General features: G+C 53.0%; 1 protein-coding gene across 1 annotated transcript; it reads right to left on the bottom strand.

The window, feature by feature from the left end:
* LOC309406659 (lipase member M-like) lies at nucleotides 1-4,732 on the bottom strand (the record flags this gene model as incomplete). Its single annotated transcript, XM_082001938.1, is given in 10 exon segments — nucleotides 1-234; nucleotides 418-483; nucleotides 864-935; nucleotides 1,423-1,569; nucleotides 2,818-2,954; nucleotides 3,273-3,382; nucleotides 3,498-3,696; nucleotides 4,155-4,245; nucleotides 4,249-4,272; nucleotides 4,631-4,732. Coding segments are annotated over 10 exon segments (1,182 nt in total).
* Between the last annotated feature and the right edge of the window lie 20,482 nt (nucleotides 4,733-25,214).

The raw sequence follows: 25,214 nt of genomic DNA, 5'->3' as shown, positions 1-25,214 counted from the left end.
TCACGGATTTTGCTCCATCAGAGAGACCATCTGCCTGTACATGCGCTGAGGGACGTCCCGGCCCCAGTGGTGGTCGAAGTGGTTCCAGTCGGGGAAGTGCTCATGACAAATGAGGTTGGTGATGCGGGGAAGCAAGCGTTGGGTCTCCAGAGGGGGACTCACCCAGTCCTCCCCACCACTCCACAGGGCGGTTGGCACCATCATGTCTTCTATCCTATACAAGGGGGGAGTGGCCTGGGAGAGGGGGAAACGTTCTGGTTATTCACGGGCTCTGACACTAATAGCACTAACGGATGGGGTGTGCTGCCCCCGGCATCCCAGAGGACTTGGGCCATGCTGGCCACTGGAGGTGGCTACCCCCATCCTGGTCCTAGCCCGCCTCAGCCTCTGCTCCTCCTTCCACAAGTGCCCATCTACCTGGTTGTACTTCTCCTGGTTCTTCTCCCCATAGTCGAACTGCTTGAAGTCCCCGGTTTTGGCAGTCTGAAAGGTGGAGGCAAAGGGTTAACCCTGCCCTGGAGCAGCCCCATGGCAAGCAAAGGGCAGCAGCAGGGCCCAGGTGAGCGGCTCTGCCCCGTCGGCCAGAGCAAAGAGGGAGTCCAAAAAGCACCTACGTGGGGTCCTTACCCGGGGCAGGGGTGGGCATCTGGGTGGCTCTGCCTCGGCCAGCCAGGAGCAGTAGCTGGTAGCTGTGGCTTTTGAGACGCCTTGGTGTAGCAACTTCAAAATAACTGTTATTGGCTTTATCTGATTCTACCTCCTGACCTGTCTCCAGGGTGTGTGAAGCAGCATTGTAAAATATCGTATTCACAGATGAAAAGATAAAGCATTGGGTACAGTCATTATAAAATCAGAATCTCTACCTGTCCCCAGTGAAGAAGTGTTTTTACTGATGTATAGTCTGGAAAATGAGCTGGGTATACATCCAGTCGACTCTACAGGAAAAAGAAAGCGTTTTCTAAGTGAGTTGGGAATGATGAAAATCTGTCTAGGCAAAAAAATCATTGTCTTATATAACTGCAATATAAACTTTATATTGCCCAGCAGCTTTATTCTGTTCAGAGCTAGGAGTAGCTTTTAAAGGTAAACCAGTTAACCACCACTTTAAAATAGAAATACAACTGTCCCAGTAAATTTTTTGTTGTTTTTTTTCTTTTTTTTCCCTGTAACATCATTGCAGGTCAGCAGAAAATGAGTCAGGAGTTATGTTTCCTTTGCAGACAAGACCACAAGTGATTCTTTCCTACCAAAACCTCCGTGAGGTTTAGCACCCCTGAAAGAAATCTCCAAATAATCACTGCCTTGGACAGTGCTTTTAACACCTTATTTTGTTTTTTTATACTCATTTTTGTATCTCATTAGCTATCTCCAGGTGTCTAGGAAAACTGGAGATGGCTGTGACCTACAGGCTGATGCACCCACCTCGTTCAAGTTCTTCCTGTTGTACCCGCCAATAAGAAATATCTCATTTTCACATACTTCAGCTGTTAGCAGGTTGCTGCATGTCTTTGCAAGGGTGGCTCTCTCCTTCCTCCCCACTAGAGTCAGTTGTTTTGTTCCAAATATTGCCTGCAAGACCGCAAGGGAATAGGTCACGGCAGGTCCTGCAATATATGTCCCCTCTCCATGAGAACCGCTTGTCCCCAGCCAGCGCTGACAGGCAACTCGTCAATATCGTTGTTGAGACATTTGGGCTAGCCAGCCTCTTAGAATCGTAGAATCACAGAATCATTAAGGCTGGAAAAGATCAAGTCCAACCATCAACCCAACACCACCATGCCCACTAAACCATGTCCTGAAGTGCCACGTCTACATGTTTTTTGAACACTTCCAGTGATGGTGACTCCACCACCTCCCTGGGCAGCCTGTGCCAATACTTGACCACTCTCTCAGTAAAGAAATTTTTCCCAATCTTCAGTCTAAACCTCCCCTGTCGCAACTTGAGGCCATTTCCTCTCGTCCTATTGCTGGTTACTTGGGAGAAGACACCAACATCCACCTCACCACAACCCCTTTTCAGGTAGTTATATAGAGCGATAAGGTCTCCCTTCAGCCTCCTCTTCTCCAGACTGAACACCCCCAGTTCCCTCAGCCGCTCCTCATCAGACTTGTTCTCCAGACCCCTCACCAGCTCCGTTGCCCTTCTCTGGACACGATCCAGCACCTCAACGTCCTTCTTGTCGTGAGAGGCCCAACACTGAACACAGGATTCGAGGTGCGGCCTCACCAGTGCCCAGTACAGGGGCATGATCCCCGCCCGGCTCCTGCTGACCAGGACCCTCTTGAGGTGGTTGACCCACGGTTGCACTCAACTCTCAGAAAAGCATGAAACTCTCACTGTCCTTTCCATGCCATGCTGTCATCCCCACCATCCTGGGGCATCATCCCAGGATGGCCAGACTCACACCCTTCATCTGCCACCTCTGTTTACAGATGGTCCTCAGGTGGAGCATGTCCACGTGCCAGCTCCCCTTCCAGCCCTTCTACAGCCACTGGAGCAAAGGGTGGAAGGGAGGTAGTGTGGGGCTGCTCTGAGACCCTCCTGGGCTGTGGGACTGAGGTGTGGTGACGTCAGTAAGCAAAAACATAAACAGCAATGATAGAGAGGTACAGATATTTTAATCAGTGAAACTGGTTGTGCTCAGCTGGGTGGAGAGGGACATCCCTGCTCTTTGGGATCTTGGGGTTGCTCATCTCCCCACACGTCTCCAACGCCTGCCACAGGCACGGGCTCAGCGCACAGCAGCAACATGGGGAACATAAGTTGCCAAAAGCTCCTGGGTTTCAGTAGTAATAATACAGAAACACCTCACGTACCTTCAGCACTGTGTCTGGTAAAAACGCTATCTTTAACACGGGGCCTTTGACGTGATGGAAGGTGTACAGCGGAGCCAGCGCAAAGAAGAGTTTGATTTTCTCAGCCAGCTGCGGCATGCTTGAGAAGGCTATGAAGCCTGAAACGCAGCAGGAGATCACAACAATAACCCCAACAGTGACAGCACTCATCCCAGGTCTCCTGCTGGAGACGCGGGATCTGAACAAAATGAAGCTGCAGCACTCCTGGGCGTGAGCATGGCCCAGGACGGGTGGGCAAATGCAGCAATCCTCTCCCATGAAGAAGGACCAAGAAGTCAGGTGGGGAAAGTGGCTGTATGGGACAATGCAGCCCTGTCCCCAGCAGTCTCCAGTTTGGGATAGATGTTGATGACCCTCTCCCCGTGGCATCCTGGTCCCTCACTCCTGCCCACTGCCCTCTCCTGCTACTCACTCACCCAAAGAGTTGCCCTGAGCATGGCCAATGTAGAACAGTTTCTCCAGCCCAGTTTGCCTTAGGACAAAGCCCACCATGGCGGGGAGGTCATACATGGCCATCTCATGAAAGCTAGGAAGCAAGGGGAGAAGCTGGGGGAGGTGCCCATCTCCCAGCCTCCCATGGATGTCAGGTTGTGGGTGCTGACAGCCCAGCAGCCCAGCCCCATCCTCAGTGGCCTCCTCACCTGAAATCCCAGAACTCCTCTTGGTCAACAGAAAGGTTCAGGTGCCGGCAGGACCAGCTGTTGCCCCGGCTGTTTCCAATCCAGACATCATATCCTGCATCCGCGAGGATGAAACCTAGGCTGCTGTTGGGGCCATTGTCCACCCAGTCACCACCATCTAAACTGAATCCATGCACTATCAACACGGGAGACCTGGATCCTGAAAGAGGAGAAATTGTGTACTTCACACAAGAAAACCCCTTCCCATATGGAAATAAAATGTCTCTGTGCTTCTCAGTATTATTTTCTGCAGGCTGCATATTAAATATTCCCTTCTCCCATTATTTCCCTGGCTCTGCTGGTGCTTTTTTTGTTTGAAGGACTTTTGCCACCCCTGGCTCTGAGCTATCAGGGAACCTGGGATCAGGACAAGGGGTTTGCTCCAAGGAAGGAGCCGCTGAGGCTCGCTGTGTTGCACCGCTCCATCCTGGACGCAGTGAAACATGACTCTGAGCTCCTGCATCCCCAGGGATGCAGATGGACAAAAGCTTCTCATCCCTCTTTCATCTGCCAAAACCGCGTCTGAAGGCACGGGCGTTCACACTGGCCTTCCCTTGCATGCTGCCTCATCTCTGATCAGGGTCACAGCTGCTTCACCCTCGGTGAAACAGAGCCCACCTGAATGCCCAGCGTCCCCCTTGCCGTGGGGAATCCGGTTGAGGCTGAGGAAGTAGCCGTCCTCTGTCAGCACATTGTACTCCTCACTGGGTTACCCATGGAAATGGATCTTCTGGCTCTGCAGAGACAATGGTCCGAGGGGAGAGGGTGACCCATTGGTGTCCATCACCCTGTGCCTGACCCAATGACACCCAGTCCTGCCACCCATGCTCTCCAGTGTCACCTCTGCATGCATACACGAGATCTGAAGATCCATCTACATTAGAGGAAGACCAGAAAGAGGCCAACCTCAAGCTGGAGGCATGAAGTGAGTGACACCCACGCAAATATAGGAAACTCTTGATGCTCCAAGCCGCCCAGATGAGCCCAGGTGCAGACGTCAGCGTAAGGGATGGGGAGAGCCCAGCTGGTCCCTCAGGGAGGACTTTGGGCACACCACATGGGGTAGCGGGGTGTTTGACCCCCCCAGCACTTACGATGTTCATGAACTGCTCAGGGTTGTTGTGGCTCACTCCAGCACGTGGGATGGCATTTCCCAGCCCCTGGTCCAGGCACAGGGCCACCAGCAGCAGCCACATCTCACCTCTCCGCAGCGCCTGGGGGATAACGGGGTTGGTGTGAGCAGGATGGCGGGTGCACCGGAGGCACGAGCAAACACCGTGCAGCTCCAGCACTGCTGGCAGCACCACCAACACTTGATGCTGCAGCACAGAACAGGCATTTCCATCCCAAACCAAGCCAGCTGCAGCCCCATATGGGACCCTCTACCCAGCACTGGGTGCTCAGCAGCATCCTGCAGCTCTGGCTGAAGCCCGCTGAGCAGGAGCACCCTGTGGCACATGGGTGGCAAGGGCTGGGACTCCCCAGGGCATGCAGGGGATGAAATGGAAAGAGGTCACATCTGTCCTGGGGGGCTCTGAGCTGGGCACAGCTGGGGCTGGCAGGGGCTCAGGGAAAGCCATGTGTGCGGCTGCTGTCCTGTCCTTTTGTCCTTCCCCAGGACTCCTCCTCCAGACACTACCAGAGGCTACCCAGATCTCCGGTTTGACCCCCCAGAGTTTTTATGGTCCCTGCATTGAGTGTTAAATCCCACTGGTGCTGCCGCTCATCACCTGGCACAAGCGAGTCCCCTCTCCAGATGAGGGTGACTGCTCTGTGGGGATGTGACCAGCCTCTGAGAGCTCGCTGTCCACCTGAGAGCCACATCCACACTGTGCGGGTGGAGGGACACTGGTTTAAGCTTTGTATTTGTAGAGGTGTCTTAATATGTCAGCGTTATCCCCCACCAAAAGCCATCTCTGAATGCTTCCCAGTCCCCAATGCAGTTAGGAACTCACCCCAAGCATGTCTTGCTGACCCTTTACACCTGGCCCTGGTCCAGCTGCAACCTCAGTGTGGGGTGAGGACCCTCCAGCCACCCCATCTCTGGCTAAAGAATCAGGATGCTTTCAGGGAAAGCATCCTTCCCCAGGCAGGAGGGGTCACGTCGGACCTCCCTTCTGCAGGAGCTCCCCTGCTCCATCCCTGCCTTGGATGGTTTATAGCTCATCGCCATGTGCTCTTGGTGTGCCCTGCCACCCCCAGCACCCCAGCCCAAGGGGATCCAGACTTCAGGACAAGCCCAGGGAAGTCCATTTCCCTGGTGATCACATTGCAGGAGCTAGAAAAGACTCTCTGTCTCTCAGAGGAGGTGTCTACATGCATTTTCCCAGCATCCTTCCAGCATGGAAAGGTCTTCCTGGGCTGCTCAGGAAAACAGGAACACCTACCCACTCCACAGCACCATATGGGCAACAGGAAAAACTCACTATCACACATTAAAACAAACTGTCAATTCAAGTCTTGCTCTGTGTTCAAGTCCACCACCAGCATCTTGGTGCCTACATCTCCCTGTGCAGGTGAGGACATCCTGGCATTAAACTGCTGTGATGGTTGAAGGAAGGAGAGGTCAGATTAACCCGTGATCCTGTAGAAAAACAGCGTTGCTAAACTCAGTCTCCCCTGCTGGCACTTGTCCCGTCCAGCTGCCGAACACCAGTGGCCACAACTGCAGGCTGGATCCACAGGTGCAAATCAGCATTTTAAGGTTCTTTTAGTCTGCAGCCCCTCCAAACTGTATGTGGAAGGGAGGTAGGAAGGACAGCAGGAAGGAATTACAGTGTCCGCCTTCTCACCAGGCTCAGTTGCACACAGACACAGGCAAGACGTTGCAGGTCATGCCTGGGGACATCAGAGACAGAACAAATTACTGAAATAGCCACTTCAGCAAGCAGTGTAGATTACAAGGGACCAAGAGGCCAAGCCTGCACAGGAATTAGGAGATGCCAGAGGGGCCCTCCCCACACCAGATATAACAATATGCTTCCCAGCGCTGTCTTCCTGTTGTAAAACCCACCCTGAGTTTTCATACCAATTGCATTTTCTTAATGAGCATGTCACTTAGGAAAAAGCTTCTTTCCCTTGGGTCTACACCTTGGCTTTCAAGGCTTGGCTGGACAAAACCAGGGCTGGCCTGAGCTAGCATTGGGGATGGTCCTGCTCTGAGCAGGGAATTGGAACAGAGGTCTGCAGAAGTCTCCTTCAAAAAGCCATGGCTGCAGAGAGAGGTCTCCATCCCTGCTGAGCTCTGCCCCCTCATCTGCAGCCAGCCCTGCACATCATCATATGCAAGAGGACCTTCCACTGCCCCACAATCAGCAACAGCTCACAGGTCTGTGTTTTCTGTGGCTCGTGCCTGGCTCACCACCCTGCACATTTTGCGATGAGAGATTCCTCCACCCAATGCCCCCTCACCCAGCTCCTGAGCAGTGGCACTAAGATTTCCCATGTCTTGAAGGTCACCATCATAGCTGAAGGCTCTGCTGCTCATGCCAGCGTCATCCAAATATTATGGTGGCACACCACAGTAGCCATAACCTGTGACAAGGTGTGCCACAAAGCCCACAGATGTCAGTGAGAACACTGACAAGCCACTTACTTACTTACAGAAACAACTCCTTCTGGTATCCCAAGAGATTAAAGCCCTTGTGTCAAAGGAGGAAGGACTAGTCACTGCACATACCTGTGGCATTCACCAAGCACTAATAGACTCCCGGGTTTTGATGTAAAAACACAGTAGGAACACATAAAGACCCACCAAAATGACAGTCCCCACCTCTGGCACCCAAGCCTTGGGGTCACGCAAGTCATGAGAGTTGTGTCCAGCCCCAGGTACCCAGCACAGTCTGGAGCCAGCCTGCAGCGGAGCATTCCCTGCTCCTGCCCCAGCAGGGGAGGACTCGGCAGAGGAGATGTCAGCTCACTGCCTCACAGGGGATGTGCCCACGCTGCCCAGCAAGCCTTGCCTCCACAGAGCTTGGCCACAGCAGGGCCATCTCCTCCAGCCCCCAGCTGCCCATCTCCAGCTGGCACAGCCACATGCTGCCACGCTTCAGAACTTCAGCGCTGCCTGATGGCACTCCTGGGCTCAGACCATGGGTGTTTTAGACCACTCAGCTCAGCTGTTGGTCCTCCTCACCTCTTGCCGCTGGCACCAAGTCGAAGTATGTACCAGAGCATATCAACAAACTTGAGAAGAGCCCAACAGCGCCTTCCTCAGAAGAGAGACTGCAACACGTCCCATCATCCAAACCCAGAATCACTATCTGTAGTGGCAAACTGCTGCTCAGCTCTCAGTCCCTGAGCACAGGCAAGCAGGATAGAGGAGAGCAGAGATGGTCTCTGCTCCTTCTCGGAGGTGCCATTCCCCACACATCAGTCTTGGGTAATCGAACCAAACCAAAGCTAGGGGTGCAGGGACACTCCATCCCCTCTACACAGCCAAAACAGATGGAGACCCGGGAAAATGTCTAACCAAAGTAAGGAGGACTCACAGCACTTCCTCAGCTCACTGGGAAGCACCAGCTCTCATGCTTGCAGAAAACGAGGAGCTCAGATGCAGAACTGCAAAGCAGACCCTTTAGAGGACACTTTAACTGCAATGGTGACTGAAACACCCAAGTTCTCCACGCATAAAATGAACAACTGGAGGGATAATAAAGCTTCTTGACTCAGTTGGGATCCTTTCTTTCAGCAACAGCCTGGGCTAGAAGGAGAGCACACATTGCACATCAACCTGACCTGCTGCTCCAGGCCTGTCCGTGCAGTCAGGAGGGTTGGCGGCACTGAGCAAACCCATCGTCTCAGCTTATAAAGACACACGGAGAGGTTGGGACTCGTCCGTCAACATCTGAAAGCCCAGTCTCTCTCCAGTCACACCACCTGCTCTTCCTCTCCAGCCCAATGATTTAGGCGTGGCATCCCAAACCCCAGGGAGCTCATCAGCAAAGCGCCACATCTTGATAATGAGCTGTTGGGCAATGTCCCCATCACCGGGAACACCCAGGCCTTGTGGCATCCTGCAACCGGGAGTTGCATTTTTGGCATACCTCAGCAGATGGATTCCAGGGCAACATGCTCTGGGGTTGCCAGACAGATCACCGGCTGCTCACTCTTGGCTTTCCTGATGTAGGTACCCGTTGGCAATGCATGTCAGCTCTGCGTGTCAGCAGCAGGCACAGGGATGACCATGCTGCCTAGAGGTGGCACAATCATGCCCGGGTTGAAAAGGAAGAGGCAGAGCTCACCCAGGAAAGCAGGGAGAAATATGAGGTTCACATGACACTGACAGTCTGACTTTTATCAGTGTAGAGATCCCAAGAGTGGAATTCCAAAGGATGCAAAGCAAATGTCACGTGGACAGGTGTGACAATCAGCCCTTCATGATGGCTTTGCATCCACAGGCCCCTTCAACCACATCTTCCAGCCCCATCACCTCTCCTTCTTCCAGGAGAGCAATGGTGGTGGGAAGGGACATTTGGGGTCTGCATCCCAGCATCCCACTCACAGCAGGACTGCCGCCAGTAGCCATGGCTCTGTCTAGCCAAGGTGGACCTACGTGACTGCAGAGCAGCATCCAGAAAAAAAGCCAGGTGGAGGAAAACAAGCATAACCAGTCAGGCATATGGGACAATCATCCCTGGGCTAGCAATTAATGCATTAACGGTATCTGGTCTATGCTGTGTTTCCCAGCTCCTGTGCAGTACTCGCTGAGAATGAGAGACTGGGATCCCACCTGGGTGTACTTCCCCCATATCTCTCATAGTTGAGATATTGGACACCTCCACTTTCTGCCAGCTGGGGAAAACAGGACAGTCAGCATGGGAGCTGCACAAGGTCATAGCCCAGATCCTCTCCTCCTTGCACAATCCCATGGACCCTCAAGAGCTTGCTGAGAACCTGAGACCCCCTCTTTTCCTGATGGGACATGGGTATTGATGCACAGACCAAAGCACAGTGGCATCTGCTGCCAAGCCAGGGCCAGCAGAGCCCTTGGACAGCAGGCACACAGTTCACACACCCCAATGTATTGCCTTTGACTATGGTCCCTGCATGTAAGATAAATAATAAGATCTTAAGTATTGGCCACAAACATTGTTTTGAAAGCCCTCTCCCCATGCCATAGCCCTGCTCATACCCTCCCTGGGCATTTCCTGCCAGTCACCTCTGGAGACGTGCCTGCCCTGGCCATGCTGATGTGCCCTTGGTTTTGATCTGCTTTTGGATGTGACTTTCGTTGCAGTAAAGACATTAAGAAATCTTCCTCCTGCCTGTGGGTTATGCAAGTCCCAGAAACTGCAAGTCTGACAGGAGACTCCCAGTTGGTGCCTTGATCTGAACTATCAACAAATGTGTTTTGCCAGCATCAGTCTCTGCAGGACAACCAGCAAGTCAGGCTGTTTGGAGGCAGCTTCAAGTCTAAAGTCTGTGATGCAACAGGTCATCTGGGTTAGAAGAAAGCCCAGACCAGGACTGAATTGGAACCTGCTCATGTCACAGCACAACTGTTTGATACTCAAGTCAGGCCGCATCATTTCCAGGGCCGAACCAGCCTGACTAGAGAAGACCCCTTTCACACCAGCTCCAGCTCTCTTCCCTGGGTCCTGACTCATGAGCTTTAATGGCAGAGTTTGTATCGGGAGGTTATTCAAGAACATCACTATGGAAAGCAAATGGAACTTGTGCGGCAAGACATGAGGGGATACATCTATTGTCAATGGCTGCCTATATGTTGGCCTAAGGCAGGTTTGCCTAAGCAGCTTGTTCCTCCTGCATCCAGGTGCACGAGAGACAAGGAGATGCCCAGGCGGAAGAGGATGTAGGTGTCCTATGCACACAGCAGCAGCATCTGCTCCATGGATGCTTACTTCTTCTTGAATTAGGGTGCCAGCACAAACACCACCATCCTCCCTGAGAAATGGAGCAGCCCATTCCCGTGCAGTGGGAGGATCTCCATCTTACTGACTGATATGTTTGTTCAGCGCTACCAAAACAAGTAGGTTTTGCTCTTGCTCAAGATTGCTCTGAGGTGGTGAGTGCAGGCCATAGATGTCCTTCCCTGCACCGAGCTTACCCACAGCGCTGGAAGGACAGTGTCACCTTGGCTGAAGGAGCTCAAGGAATGAGCGTCCAGGTGGGGAATCAGCCCAGCAGAAGACAGAATGGGTCACAAAGTGCTTGTGACTCTTTTGAGGTGGTATCACCAGTGAGCAGAATATTTTCTCTGTCAGTGCAAAATACCTCTGGCTTGGATGGACCCACACTTATTGTGGTTTTCACTGACAGAATTATTGTTTGTTTGTTTTCCTAAATTTAAATGCTCACATGAAAGAGCAGGATGTGGCACTTTGCAAGAGCTTCATTTAATTACAGGGCCTTTGGGTGCTGTTCCCCACACCCAGCCGAGGTCCTGGAGGAAGCGGGCTGGTAACTCAGTGCAAGGCTGTAACCGCTGACATGGTGATTTTTTGAGCGCAAATGTCAGGACTCAAATTCAGGGCTCATGGTGCTGACAGCAGAGTCCAAACAATCCAAACGGCAGCATTTATTTACCTGTGAACTTGTCCTGTAGCCTGTGTCCAAACTCTTCTACAGTGGCTTGTGCAAACCAGAGCATGTATCCCTAGTGCTTCTGGTGGATATAGCATGTTCAGGAGAGGAGGTCTAGTGTTCTGAAAAATGTGGAGAGGACACCTTGCAAAACTAATTTGCGGGTTTTTTGAGACATCTGGGGTATTGAAGAAAATGCAATGAAACGCCAAAGGAAGCGTAAGAAGTATAGAATATTTGCAGGAACACTTCCACTGACTCAAGCACCTACAAACATCTCTACCAATGACCTTGGTGCTCACTGCACTCCTACTTGGTCTGGCTGGCCACGTTTGCAGCCTCTTCTGCCTTGAAAACAGCTACACAGAGATGGCAAAATCCTGGGCTAGGAATGCCCTGCCCTAAGTGACCTTTGAGGCAGCGTCAGGCATGGACCTGACAAGGCAAAGGTAGGCATACCTACAAGAAAAGAGAGCAAAAACCACACTGAGAAGTGCCATAGAACAAAGCAGGCGTTTAATCATCAACTCAACAAAGAAAAAGATCCAAGGCTCCTTTTATGAAAGATGTTGTACTGAAGCCTCAACCACAGGTACCCATGAAGAACGTAAACACAAGTAAAAGGTTAAGAAGTGGCAGGGAAAGCCACTAGCATGTGATTGCTAGAACAGAAGCCGTGCAAGGTATTACTGGATGCCAAGAAGGGGAAGATTTCGCAACAGCTTCCCATTTGGGACAAGATGCTTTTTTACTCTAATGACTTCTACCCAGCCCTACAACATTACAGGAATGGTATTTCCTATATCAACATTCCTGAAGTGTTGTCCCGGGAAAGGCCAACATCATGAACTATCTCTTGTCCAGTGCACTGCAGAACAAGATCAGCAGTTGGTGAAGAGTCCAGCAATACAGACAGATTTTAGGGGGAAAAAAATTCTCAGCAGATGTAATTAAGCACTGGAACAGGTGCCCAGAGTGTTGGTGGGATGTCCATCCTGGAGATGCTCAAAACTGAACAGGACGAAGCCTTAAGCAGCCTGTCTAGTTGGAAAATCACCCTGCTTTGAGACTTGCTAGAGACTAGAAACCTCCAAGGTCCTGTCCAAACTAAGGCCTGTCTAAGGAAGACTAAAAAGCAGAAGCTTAGCTGGAGAGATGCTCCAACTGTTGATTGACACATACACACACTCTTGGACCAGAGGACTGCTAGACAGATGAGGAAGTCTCCTGAGCAGAGGCTCTGGTGGGACATACACCCACAGAGGAATCGATCAGGAGCTTTGCAAGGTGGGGACAGCCAGGACTGCTCTGCTGAGCCTCCACAAAGCAGGGTCCTGTGGCAGCTCAAGTGCAACAGAGGCTGTTGCAACTATGAAGGAGGGCACATGGGTGCATATGTCTGAGGCACCCATCACAGGAGTTAAGCAAATGTCAGTGTTCCTGAGCTCCCCAAACTCTTCCTGCTCAGCAGAAATGTCCAGCTGTCCTCTAGACCAGCCGTTCCCTATCCAGACATCATCCTCATGTGTGGCAGGTAACCTTCTGAGGTTACAGGGCCTCCTGCAAGGCCCTACTTCTGCCCTTGTAGTGTAAAGTACTTGATGCAGAGAAAACATTGTTCTGTCTCTTCCTTGATCCGTAAGTTGCAGGCATTGCTCCCATCAAATATGTAGCATGACTAATGCTGAGGGTGTCTGCGTGGGGCTCTGCAAACCCTCTGATGAGGGGTAGGCGTCCAGTGGTATTTTAGGTGGATCAAGAGTGGTGACTGTTCCTTACAGCTCCCCAAAACCTACAGGCAGCCGCATCTGCCCAGTAGCCGCATTCAGGTGTCTGTGCCTGCTGAGACCCACATTTGGCATCACTGATGGCATCAGTCCTGAATCCCATGCCTTCTGCCCATGGGCCAGTTCCCATGCTGACTCATGAGGAAGCTTTGCAAGAGCTCCTCTCAGCACAGAGTCCCAGCAGCAATGCTGAGATCTCTGGGACATGCTCCCCTCCAACACACCCCCCATACCACAGCCTTCCTACAGCTATAGCAGGCTGTGCTTCGGTCCAAAGCTCAACCTTCAGCTCAATCAAAGAGATGCCCTTTTCAGTAACCCGCTGGTCCAGCAAGGCACCATAACAAGCCATCTGTCCCAGTAAGATGCTGACCGCCAGATCTAACGGCTGCTCCTTCTTTTGTTCCAGGAACAAAAAGCGGCACCCAAGAAAAAGCAGATCATGTTGGCTCAACATCTACAACAGATCAACACTTAAGACTTTGGGTGAGATGCTGGTGGGGCATAAGTGTAGGGACCAGATGCCCCTTGGCAGCTTGGGCATCAAGAAAAGCCTTGGGGAACCCTGGAGCAGTTTCCCATAGAGCAGCAGTTGTTATCAAACAGCAGGTGATGCATCTGTCCTTCCCGAAGGAGCTGCTTCTTCCATTGCCCCAGTCCCTGTGTGCAGACATGGTGAAGAGCCCTTGCTTTTCTGTCGGGCAGAGCAGAAGTGATAAAATTCACCTTGGAGGGAAGAGGGTAAGGACTTCAGAAGCCACAGCAGGGCCACCTTAGTCTGTGGTGGCAGTGCCAGCTTCCCCAGCACCCCAGGTCCTGGGGTACCTGAACTCTCCAGGCACCTTCAAGCACTGGAAAGCTGGCCTCATCTCCTGGGCAACTCTGGGCAGCTCAGCCCATGGTCAAAGCACAGCTTAGAATGTGCTGAGACTGGCCCTCTCATGACACCTGTGGCTCTCCCCACTGCCCCCAGAGACCTTCACAACCCTCCACTGCTTCCCTGGGGACCTCAAGACTTCTGGCACATGACCACAGCAGCTTGGCTCCTTGTTAAGTCAGCAGGTCATGGCTTGCTCTTCCAGGAGCCCACAAGCCCTGTGGCAAAAATGCATTTGGCATCCTTTTATTTAGGGACACGTTCGTTAACGTAGGTGGCCACCTGCATGCCACCCAACAGATTGTGAGAAGGTGGCCATGGATAGCAGCAGACACTATTTTCAGCTGAAAAAGGAGGAAAGATGTCACAGGGTAGGCAAGCTGCAGAGCTGGGCTGACACCAGCTCATCCCCAGGGCACACGGGCTGGACTCAGATGACTCAGAGACATGGGGATGTGGCCAGGGTACGAGGAAAGACTGCACCTGAGGACCATCAGCAGGAGCCAACAGTTGCATGGCTCCCTCCAAGGCAGATGGCAGAAGCAGCAAGAGGAGAGACCAGGCTTGGGAATTACCTTGCCTACTGCATAAAGATGTGCTGGAAAGAGCTCTTGGTCTGGTATTCGGTCATTGTTCAAAGACCAAGGCACCCCATAAAACTTGGATCCCAGCCTTGTCCCAACCTAAAGCTGCCTTTCCCCCACCACTTCCAGCATCAGGGACAGCGTCCACCAGCAGATATGACATGAGAGCCTTCTCCCTCCACCACCACGGCTTGGGCATCCAATACTAATCCAGTGACACTTCAAAGCCTTACCCCCTCCTTCCCACCACCTCGGAGTCTGCGATGGCTGTAGGGGTGCTCCCCAAAGCCTCCTCCTCCCTAGGCAAGCTCACAGCCTCCAAGCTGTCGTTCTCTGCAGTGCTCACACACCATCCCCAGTGGGATGTGTTGCCACCAGAGCAGGCTCAGACAGAGGAGACTCCTGGGACGCACAGAGCTCTGCAGGCAGACCTGCACAGACCTTCTCCTTGCAGGAGCTCCCCAGAAAGCCCTCAGGTGCAGCAATGACAGCTCCCACCAGGATGCAGGCAGGGACACTCCCCATCAAGGGCAGCAGGTAGAAAGGAGTTAGACCCAGCTCTGCCCATGCTCCCCATGTCCTCACAGGCAGCTTCTGGCCTCCAGGCTCACCTTTATCTACCTCAGTGCCTTGCAGCAAAGCCCAGCAAGTCTTCCTCGGTCCTTCAGAGGTCCTTCCTCTCACACCCACCCCAGCAACACCTGCACCCCTCCGTGCCTCTCTGCACAAGCTGGGAGCCCACAGCTCTCCCCGTGCCTACCTCCCCCATTTCTCCAGCCCCTGCCCCACCTCCTTACCCTCTCCTCCCGGACAGGCTCGGCCACTCCGCGGGAAGGAGGACGCCTCGCCTGGCCCTCCCACCCCCCTCAAGCCGGAGATGTGCGCATGGATCCAAGTCCTAGGAGGGGGTTATTCCCTCTGCTTGCCACTGCTGGGGGGGCAAATCACGATGCCGTATCCAGTTCTGGGTTCCTGGGGACTAGGGAGACACCCCAAATTGAGGTGAGCCTGGGGAGGCCCTGGCAATGGTGGGTAGAGACGAGGGCGTGCGAGGAGAGGCTGGAGGAGCTGGTCCTGGTCAGCTGGAGATGAGGAGGTGACCCCCAAAGGGGTCCCGGAGGCGCCGGGGCCGGGCTGTGCTCAGAGGGGCACAGCGAGAGCCCCAGAGGCTCCAGCACAAGCTGCAGCACGGGAAACCCCGGCCGGCCCCAAGGAAACAGCCCGTTCCCGTGGGAGCGGGGCAGCCCGGGGACGGGGCCCCGAGTGGTGGGGGACCCCCGCTCAGGAGCAGGCGTGCACCGGCCGAAGAGGCCCAGGCGCAGGAGGCAGCCAGGAGCAGGAGGGGCCTGCTCTGCCGCCCACAGCCCGGGGACAACCGCCTCTCCTCGAGGCCTGTGCCACCCGTCCACCCGCGGTGGTTTGCAAAACAGCTTGAGAGGGAGGAGAGGGAGGGGGTTAGCCATGCGAACAGTAAAATTATAAGGTAGCAATGGAGCTCAGCGCAGGCTGCACAAAACCTTGCTTCTCACTCTGGTGACAAAGGAGGAAAGCAAACCGGAGACGGAGGTGCCGTGGGGTTTTTGGGCTGGGTTTTTCTTTTCAGTAACAAACTTTACGATCTGCTACTGACAAACCAGAAAAGCCTGAGCTCAAGTGTTTTGCTAAATTAAACTCAACAGCATAGATGCACACACAAGAAGAAACAGCTCACCTGCTCTGCGTGAGAGGGAACACCAATAAGCTTCATAACCAGCTGAAAAACACCGAGGACTCATGGTGAGTCTTATTTCTCCCCCTCCTGCTTCTCTACAACTGCAAAGAAAGGCAGCATCAGCCAGGCCATTGGGGCGATGCTGCCTGGCAGTAGCCTCTGGGGCTCTGTGGCCCAACCTCAGCCCCGACCAGGGCCAACTTCAAAGCTACAGCAGGTTTTTGAGGGCCTGAAGTAACAGCATGACTTATCAATGCATTATAACAGAAACACACCTCTCACCCAGCCGAAGCAGCACAGATGTGGCCAGTGGTGTTACAGCTCATAACGTGGATTATAAGAAGGATGAACCTGGTCTGACTGCCCTTTCCCATCCTCCCAGGAGAGAGGGCTCCATCCCCACAGAGCTTCTGCCCCGGGCGGCCATGGCCAGCTGTAGCACCACCTCACCAGGTGGCACCTCACGCTTAAGGAGAGGTGGACAACTGTTCGGGTTTTTTTTTTAAATATACCAAAACGCTAAACTTTCCGTGAGGTTTAGGGCAGGAGATCATCTCCCTCACCAGCACTTTCACAGCACCCTCTGCTGCCCAGGCTTTCCTTTCCCTTCAGAGAGCACCGCCCCATGGACGACAATCAGTCTGAGACATCAGTACTTACATGACCAGACAGCAGCTAGCTGAAGATCAGGTAGCACCGAGACATTTAGGAAAGAGTACACAAGATTAAAGCAGCTTCAGGCAGGCAGTCTCCTCGAAGGCAGAGCCATGGCACCGAGGAGATGGGAGACTGAGGAGAGGGGAGGGCAGAGTCACTGGGATGCAGTGACTATAGACCCTCAAGGTTGTGCACCCACCCCAGGGTCTTCCCAGAAGTGCTGATATGTCCACAGGAAGCCCCTCCAGGTGCAGGAGGCTTTGTAAACATTGGTGTTAAATTGTTATAAACAGAACAGAATATTTCAGTTGGAAAGGACCTACAATGAGCATCTAGTCCAACTGCCTGACCACTTCAGGGCTGACCAAAAGTTAAAGCAAGGTATTAAGGGCATTGTTCAAATACCTCTTGAACACTGATAGGCATGGGACATCGACCACCTCTCTAGCAAGCCTGTTCCAGTGTTTGACCACCCTCCCGGTAAAGAAATTCTTCCTGATGTCCAGTCTGAACCTCCTCTGGTGCAGCTTTGAACCTGTGACGTCCTCAGGAAGCTGCAGAGAGCAATGAAGTCACCCCTCAGCCTCCTTTTCTGCAAACTAGACAAACTCAGAGTCCTTAGCCGCTCCTCACAGGACAGGCCTTCCAGCCCTGCCACCAGCTTGGTTGCCCTCCTCTGGACACGTTCAAGGACCTTCACACCCTTCGTAAATGGTGGGGCCCAGAGCTGCACACAGTATTCCAGGTGAGGCCGCACCAACGCTGAATACAGCCCCCCAGATCCCTTTCTGCAGGGCTGCTCTCCATCCACTCCTCTCCCAATATATACTTGTGCCTAGTGTTACTCCATCCTAGGTGCATTTCATCCCATTAATCATTGCCTAATGCTCCAATCTGTCTAGATCCCTCTGCAAGGCATCTTGTCCCTCAAGAGAGTCAGCAGCACCTCCCAGTTTGGTATCAGCAGCAGACCTGCTAATGGTACATTCAACTTCTGCATCCAGATTGTTGATAAATCTATTGAACAGCGCCGGCCCTAAGACTGAGCCCTGAGGAACACCGACCTGGTGACCGATCGCCAGCCAGATGTAGCCCCATGCACTACAACACTTTGAGCTCTGCCCTTCCACCAGTTCTTCGGCCAGTGCAACATGAAGCTGCTCATCTCACAGTTGGACAACTTGTCCAGAAGGATGCTGTGAGGAACAATATCAAAACCCTTACTAAAATCCAGAAACTTCCCTTCCTCTGCGAGGTGGGTGACCTTATCACAGAAGGATATCATATCAGTTAAACAGGACCTTCCCTTGGTGAACCCATGTTGATTGAGCTTGATAATTGCATTATTCTTTAAATACCTTTCAATAGCACCCAGTATAATCTCCGTAATTTTTCCAGGAACTGAGGTTAGACTAACAGGTCTGCAGTTTCCTGCGTCTTCCCTGATGCCCTTTTTGTAGATTGGAATAACGTTGTCTAGCTTCCAGTCAGCAGGGACCTCCCCAGACTCCCAAGACCTTTGGTAGATGATAGAGGGGTCCTCCTGTAACATCCACCAGCTCCTTCAGTACTCCTGGTTGAATCCTACCAGGCCCCATGGACTTGTAAACATTCAGCTGATGCTGCTGGTCCCTTACAATTTCCATGTCCACAAATGGAAAGTCACTGATCCCACACTCACGGTCCTCTGACTCAGGGGACCAGGCAGCCCAAGGTCTATCAGTATTATTAAAGACTGAGCAAAAAAAGCATTGAGTGCCTCTGCTTTTTCTTCATCCCTATTAGTCAGATAACCATCTTCTACAAGTATCAGTCCATTGTTTTCTTTAGACCTCCTCTTGCTATTAACATACCTTAAAAAGCCCTTCTTCCCTGACACAGCACTGGCCAGTTTCAACTCTAATTGAGCTTTGGCCTCTCATGCTTTCTCCCTGCATATACGAGCCACAGATCTGTAATCTTCCTGTGAAGCCTGACCTTGCTTCCAGAGATTCCAGCCTCTTTTTCCTCTAGAGCTCCACAAGGAATTCCTTGTTCAGCCAAGCTGGTCTTCTGCCCCACTGGCTTGAATTCTGACACAGTGGAATTGCCTCCTCCTGTGCTTCTCAAGGCTGGATTCCTAAGCCCTCAAAAGCATATTCCCAGGGGACTCTGCTAAGTATCTCCCTGAATAGCTTGATATTTGCTCTCTTGAAATCCAGGGTAGAAACTCTGATGTCCTTTTTTCTCATTGCACTGGCAACTTTAAACGCAACCATTTCGTGATCACTCTCTCCAAGATAGCCACCTACTATCACATCCCTCATGAGTCTTTCTCTATCCACAAATCGCAGGTCTAGGAGAACATTCTTCCTAGTTGGCTCCCTGAGTGCTTTTGACAAGAAGTTATCTCCTACAGACTTCAAGAATTTCTGAGACCTGCTCATCACAGCAGTATGATATTCCCAGCTGATGTCTGGGAAGTTGAAATCTCCCACAAGGACAAGGGCTACTGATCCAGAAATTTCTCCTAATTGCCTATAGAACAACTCATCAGTGTTTACACCACGGCGGGGGGACCAGTAGTACACACCCATGTACAACATCCACTGTGTTTTCATCCCCTCATCCTCACCCAGAGGCTCTCAACCACATCACCGCTAACTGTAAGGGCTGTGCCATCAAACCTCTCCCTTACATATAGTGTGACACCTCCACCTCGCCTGCCCTGCCTGTCCCTCCTGAACAGTCTGGAGCCCTCCATCCCAACACTCCTGGCATGGGACTTGTTCCACCAAGTCTCACTGATAGCAATGGTATTGTAGCTCTGGGAGCTGACCAGTGCTTCCAGTCCATCCTGTTTGTTTCTCATATGGCATGTGTTAGTGTACAGGAATTTCACATAACGCTCCTGAGCCCTCCATGCTCCCAGGAGCAGCCTAAATGTTCCCACTAGCATTGCCACCCTCAGGCGATGCCATGCCAACCCTCGGCTTAGCTGTTGCAACCCTTTTCGTATCCCCTTCCCCCATCAACTCTAGTTTAAAGCTGTCATCCTGATCAGCTGTGCCATCTTACACCCAAAGACGTGTTTTCCCCACCGGGAGAGGTGGATCCCATCAGGTCCCAGCACAACTTGTCTCTCAAGGGCACTTCCATGGTTTAAAAACCCAAGGTTTTGGTGGAGGCACCAGTCCTGGAGCCCGGTATTGATATCCTGGGCTCACCTGTTTCTTCCAAAGTCTCCCCCCATTACTGAGAGGATTAAGGAAAACACTACCTGTGCTACCAAATTTTTTAACGTTCTTCCCATCGTTCTAAAATGTCTTTTGATCAACCTCAGAGTTTTTGCTGTGACATCATTAGTACCCACGTGAAAGAGCAGGAACGGATAGTAGTCTGAAGGTTGTACTAGGCTGTTCAGGCTTGTGGTAAGGTCCCTAATTCGGGCCCCAACAGATGTCTCTGAAAAGAGGGTCTGGTCTGTAAATGGGTGCTTCCATTTTGCACAGGAGGGAATTACTAATGACCATAACTCACCATTGTCTCTTCTCGGCACTGGTCTTAAAGCAGGTTGTGTTGCGAGGGGTTGGTCTCTCTGACCCTGGCAAGGCTGCTTGCCCAGGTTCCTCCTCTATCTCATTGTGCACTTCATCTATGGCACCTAGGGCCTCATATCTGTTCCGTAAGGGTATCTTAGAGGGCAAGGAGGGGTTTCTCTCACCGCTCCGTGCTGTAACCTTCTTCCACCCCTCCTTATCCCTTGTGACACTGCCTTCCTCCTGACACAAAGCAGGTCCAGGACCTGACTCCGTAGCGGTCACGCTGAGTTGGCGTGTGTGTGTCATAGATGTCAGAGCACGGCTCCATTGACCGAGCTGCTTCTCAGACTCTCGAATACCCCTCAGTCTGCCCCCCTCCTTCTGCAGCCTGGCCACCGGGCAGAGCAGGCCATCAATCTGGTCACACCTCCCACAGGCTTGCTTGCAATCACCTTCCACCTCTAGGAATGTCCCTTCTCCCATCCCGCAGCTGGAAACCGCGGTGGTTGCCTGCGTGCGCAGGAGCCCTGTCTGTGAGGCTGCATTGGTTCTACCAGGTGCTAGAAGCTCAGGAGAAGCAGAGGGTACTGATTTTGGCTGGGTGGTCACATGCTGCCACCACGGCTGGTGCTCCTCGCACTGCTCCGGTCTCTGTTGCAGTCACGCTGCTCCAGCGACCTGACCTGGCTTTTACCAGAACAAGTTGAATCTGGCTATACATGTGTCCCTGAAGGCCATGCATCTTTCAAAAAAATGCATTCCAAACACAGTTTCAAAAGGCAACGAAATCATTGAAAAATCAAAAAAAACTCTAAGGAAATTCAAAACATACAAATGTTAAAATCTCTGAAAAATTCACTTCAAAACTCAAGCAAGCCCAAAGCTCCCTCGTTCTCCCACGCTACCGTGCAGGCTGGTGGTCAGCAACATCTTCAGCTCTTTCCTTGCCCCGCAGTGCTCCGGTTCACTGGCTCACAGCCCGACAGAAACCGCGTGCCCCGGCACTACAGGCAGATAAAACCCACACATGGCGGAGGTTCACCCCCGTGCCTCACACCGTGTTCACGCCAGTGGTGTCGGGATCCGGTGCGAACAGCAGCACCGACAGAGAACAGTCCAACGGTTGCTTCCCAGCGACCCCCTCCCCTCTCTCTCCCCTTCAGTGGGTGTTTGCTGTTACAAGAGGAAAAGAAAATAACTTTTAAAACCTATTTTAAAACCTATGGAATAGGTTTTAAAACTAAAAAAATTTTTTTAAAACTTTAAAAATTAAAAAAAAATATTTTATTTATCCCCCCCCAGCGCCGCCCAGACGTCCCGTCGGCTGCAGGCTGCGGCGCGCCCGGGGAGCGAGCCAGGTAAGCCTGCCCGCCAGAAAATGCTGCTGCTGTGAGATCTGGTGGCGGCTGTTTTTCCTGACTCACTCGTGCCCTCATAGCCCGTGTATTAATTCACCCTGAGTTGAGGTCGTTCTGGGGGGGCTCCCAGCACGGTTTTATCGGTGCTGTGGGAGAGACAGGGAGTACCCCTGGGGCTGCAGCGCCGGCCGGGACTGGTGCAGAGAGGGGTGAGGGGCTGGTGGGGAGCACATCTGCATCCCCGTGGTGCACAAAGCCCCAGCAGATGTGCTGGATCCTCGCTGGAAAGTCCCCATCCCACAGCAAGAGCTGTGTCACGGTCTGCCCGCTGGAGATCTCTGGGACTACCTTGCTGAAGGCTCAGCTCCTGCTCAGCTCTCTCCACCAGGCTCCAGCAGCCGGGGAAGTAATGTGGCCCCAGACTTGACACAAGGACCAGCAGTGGCCGTAGCTCCACCAGGAATGTCTCCCATGTCCTGTCCCCAAAAGGAAGGCAGGTTATGTTGGTGTTAATGTATGCTGGGAGGAAGGGGGAGTGATTTCTTTGCTCGGCATATTTGATCCTGTTTTTCCACCTTTCCTTCTCTCCCTGCAGGGGAAAAATCAGGCACTGCTCTGACTCACCGCTCACTTGAGGGTGAGCCAGTCTGGGAGGGCTTCTGGCACTGCCTCCAGCTAGTCTTTAGCAAAGACCAGTCATTACAGCTTCAAATGGAGATGGAATTATTCAGGATTTCCAAAGAATGCATGTTTGCGTTTCATCAAGCACGACTTGGCCAGACCTGGCAGATACCAACACCAGGAGAGGTGACAGGAGCCCGCGGCGTGCAAAGCCAGCGCTGGCTCGTGGCAGCGTGCCAGTGCGTGGGCACGTTGGCAAGGAGCGGAGAGGTGGCCTCGAAGGCAGCGCTGCCAAAGATGACACCCACAGCCTGTGCCACCCCTCACCGTCCCTGCAGGGATCTCCTCAGCAGCGCGCAGCGGCACTGCCAGCCGGGGAGAGGTGAAGCCTGTGGGAAAAGCGTGGGACAGGCAAAGGACACCTAATGGGGGCTGAGATAAGCGCACACAGAGATAACTGACCTGATGGAGGTAACTGAAAACTGGGTGGGCACAGACACCCAGCAGAGAACGTCACCTCTCGCTGTGGCCCAGACAGGCATCCTTTGTGCTCAGCAAGAAAAGACACGTCCTCCCACCAAAATTGCACCCCATGGCCGATGAGAGCGAAAGGTAGCTTCACTCCCAGCTTCTTCCCTCCCCGGGGATGAATTGCTTTTTCATTTTTTAAAAAGCACCCCTGGCAGTCATGGGGACTGGGAGGTTTTGCGTTTCCAGGCAGTGGCTTGTTACGTGCCAGGAGGCAACAAGAAGAGCCAAACAGAGCTGGGTGAGTTTCCCACAGGAGCTTGCTGGGATGAGCTAGGCTGGCCCCCTGCACCCCACTGTGCCCCATGCACCCCACAGCACCCTGAGCACCAACACCAGCCCCATGCAACACTGCCAGCCCCACACACCCTGCCGTGCCCCATGCACCAACGCCAGCCCCAGTGCAGGTGGAGAGTGGTCCAGAGGCTGCACGTCCTCCAGTCCACAGAGGTCATGGGCGACGTCAGATGACGCTGTGCCGCATCAAGTGGAAATAACTAATTTGTTACAGCTTTCATGTAGTGCCATGAAAATATTCCCAAGCAAGCCCAGGTAGGAAGGGTGTCTCCTTTCGGAGCGGACTCCAGCCCTCAGGTAAATTACATGTTCAGAGGAGAAAGGATTAGAGGGAGTGGCGACCTGTGACGCTCCCGAATACGTGGAGCAGAGGGAATAACAGCCCGATACATGGTGGGCGAGAGCAGCGTGCTCGGGCTGCGGGGACCTCCTGCTTGGCAGACACCGGGAAGAAAGGCACCCACACCTCTTCTGCTGCAGCCCCTGGACCGTGACGGGTAACCCTTCCTCCTTGGGTGCCTCTGCCTTTGCGCAGGCTGCCAGCGAGGAGCCATCCCTGGGGACAGCAGGAGAGCGCTGTAGGTAGTTGGAGAGCCCCACAGATGGCACGGGGGCTTCCCCGGGAGTCCTGGGCGCGCAGGAAAGTCGTGAGGGGGGGTGGGAGTGCCCGGGGGTCAGGACTGCGCTGCTGGTGGAAGAGGTTTCACCCTGCTGCAGCTCTCGGAGGTCAGCGGGAGCTCTCAAGATCTGCTGAGCTGAGGGACCCTTCACATTTTTGCAAGTTGGCTCTTGGGAGGAAAAGGCCATCCCGGGCAAGCCTCCTCCCTTGAATTTGCATGCTGCTCTCCTGACGTTATGCCACAAAAATGCTTTCTGTCTCTCCTTGCTTTTCCGAAAGGCTCAGTCTTAAAAGTAACGAGACCAGAGTCCCCTGGGGCTCGGCAGCTGCTGAAGGGTGCACGTGGCTGCCGTCTTTGCTGTGCTGCCCACCTCTGCCCATGCGTCCCAGGGACCCGCGCGCTCCTCGGCAGCATCCCAGGAGCGATCCCTCAGCTGCCTTCCCCTGGGGAAGGAGAGCCCCCCTGCACTGCAGCGATGTCGGCAGTGACGGGCGATGCAACGAGTGGTCTTGGCCCCAAATAGCGGCCCGGGGGGTTCAGGGTGGAGGTGGGGAACCCTTCTTCCCCCAGAGCAGGGAGCAGCCATGGGAGGTGGGGTGTTACCGCTCTGGGGAGGGGGTGTCAGGGCTCTGCTGAGCCGAGCCGCAGCCACCCCAACCTCGTGGCGGTGATACCCTGCTGTGGGCAGGAGGGTGGGCAAGGGGTGTCCCCGGGTCCCCTCCAGCAGAGCGGCAATGCCTGTGTGATCCTCCTCACATCTGCTCCAGGGAGAGCAGAGGGAGCAGGTGACCTTCTCCCCAGCTGCAAAACCACCTCCTGCAGCTTGGGAAGCCAGTTCCTCCGGCAGAGGAGAGAGGGGATGATGAGGGTTAGCTGGGAAGCAACAGAAACCTGCTCACAGTTCTCCTTCCTTTCGCCAGGAAGATATTCTGCAGGGAAGCAATGGGGTGGATGCAAGATACCCGGCGCTGGCATCTGGCCGTGGTCACTGCTTCCCATGAAGCACAGGCACATGGATTCAGCAGGGATTTGGCAGGGCTCCTTGCTGTAGGGTCTACGCAACTTAATTATTTAAACATGTCACACAAGAGCCGAGGCAGTATTTCTGTCGCAAATGTGTTGTCTGCAACAAATAAAATAATAGCGAGATGGTTTGTGGTAGGAACATGCCAAAACAGATACTTCAAAACCCTCCCCAGGAAGAACAATGGGTCTCCCGGGACAGTATTTCACTCAGGTTTGCAAAAATAACTCATGTGTGTCCCCGAGTTTCTTTCAGCCACAAGGTGAGCCCAACCAAATCATATTATGTTATTTCATATTAAGAACATAACCTCCATGGTCCTGCAACTTAAAATTGGGTGGTTCAGCTATGAGTTTAACCAAATAATCTATTCTTCTGACTATCTGAGCCATCATTTTAAATGAATAGTCTATAATCACCTCCTCGAAAACTAGATTTGCCTAGGCACATGTAGCTGTATACATACATGTGTATTTTTCTGAACACAAGGATCTGATGGAGAGTATGTGATTAAAATGTGATGGAATTTGGACTCAAGATAAGCCAAA

Source organism: Phaethon aethereus (assembly GCF_964289735.1).
Source record: "Phaethon aethereus genome assembly, chromosome: 7".
Lineage (NCBI taxonomy): Eukaryota > Metazoa > Chordata > Aves > Phaethontiformes > Phaethontidae > Phaethon > Phaethon aethereus.
The sequence above is the reverse complement of the archived record's forward strand: the minus strand, read 5'-3'. Positions and strand labels throughout refer to the sequence as shown.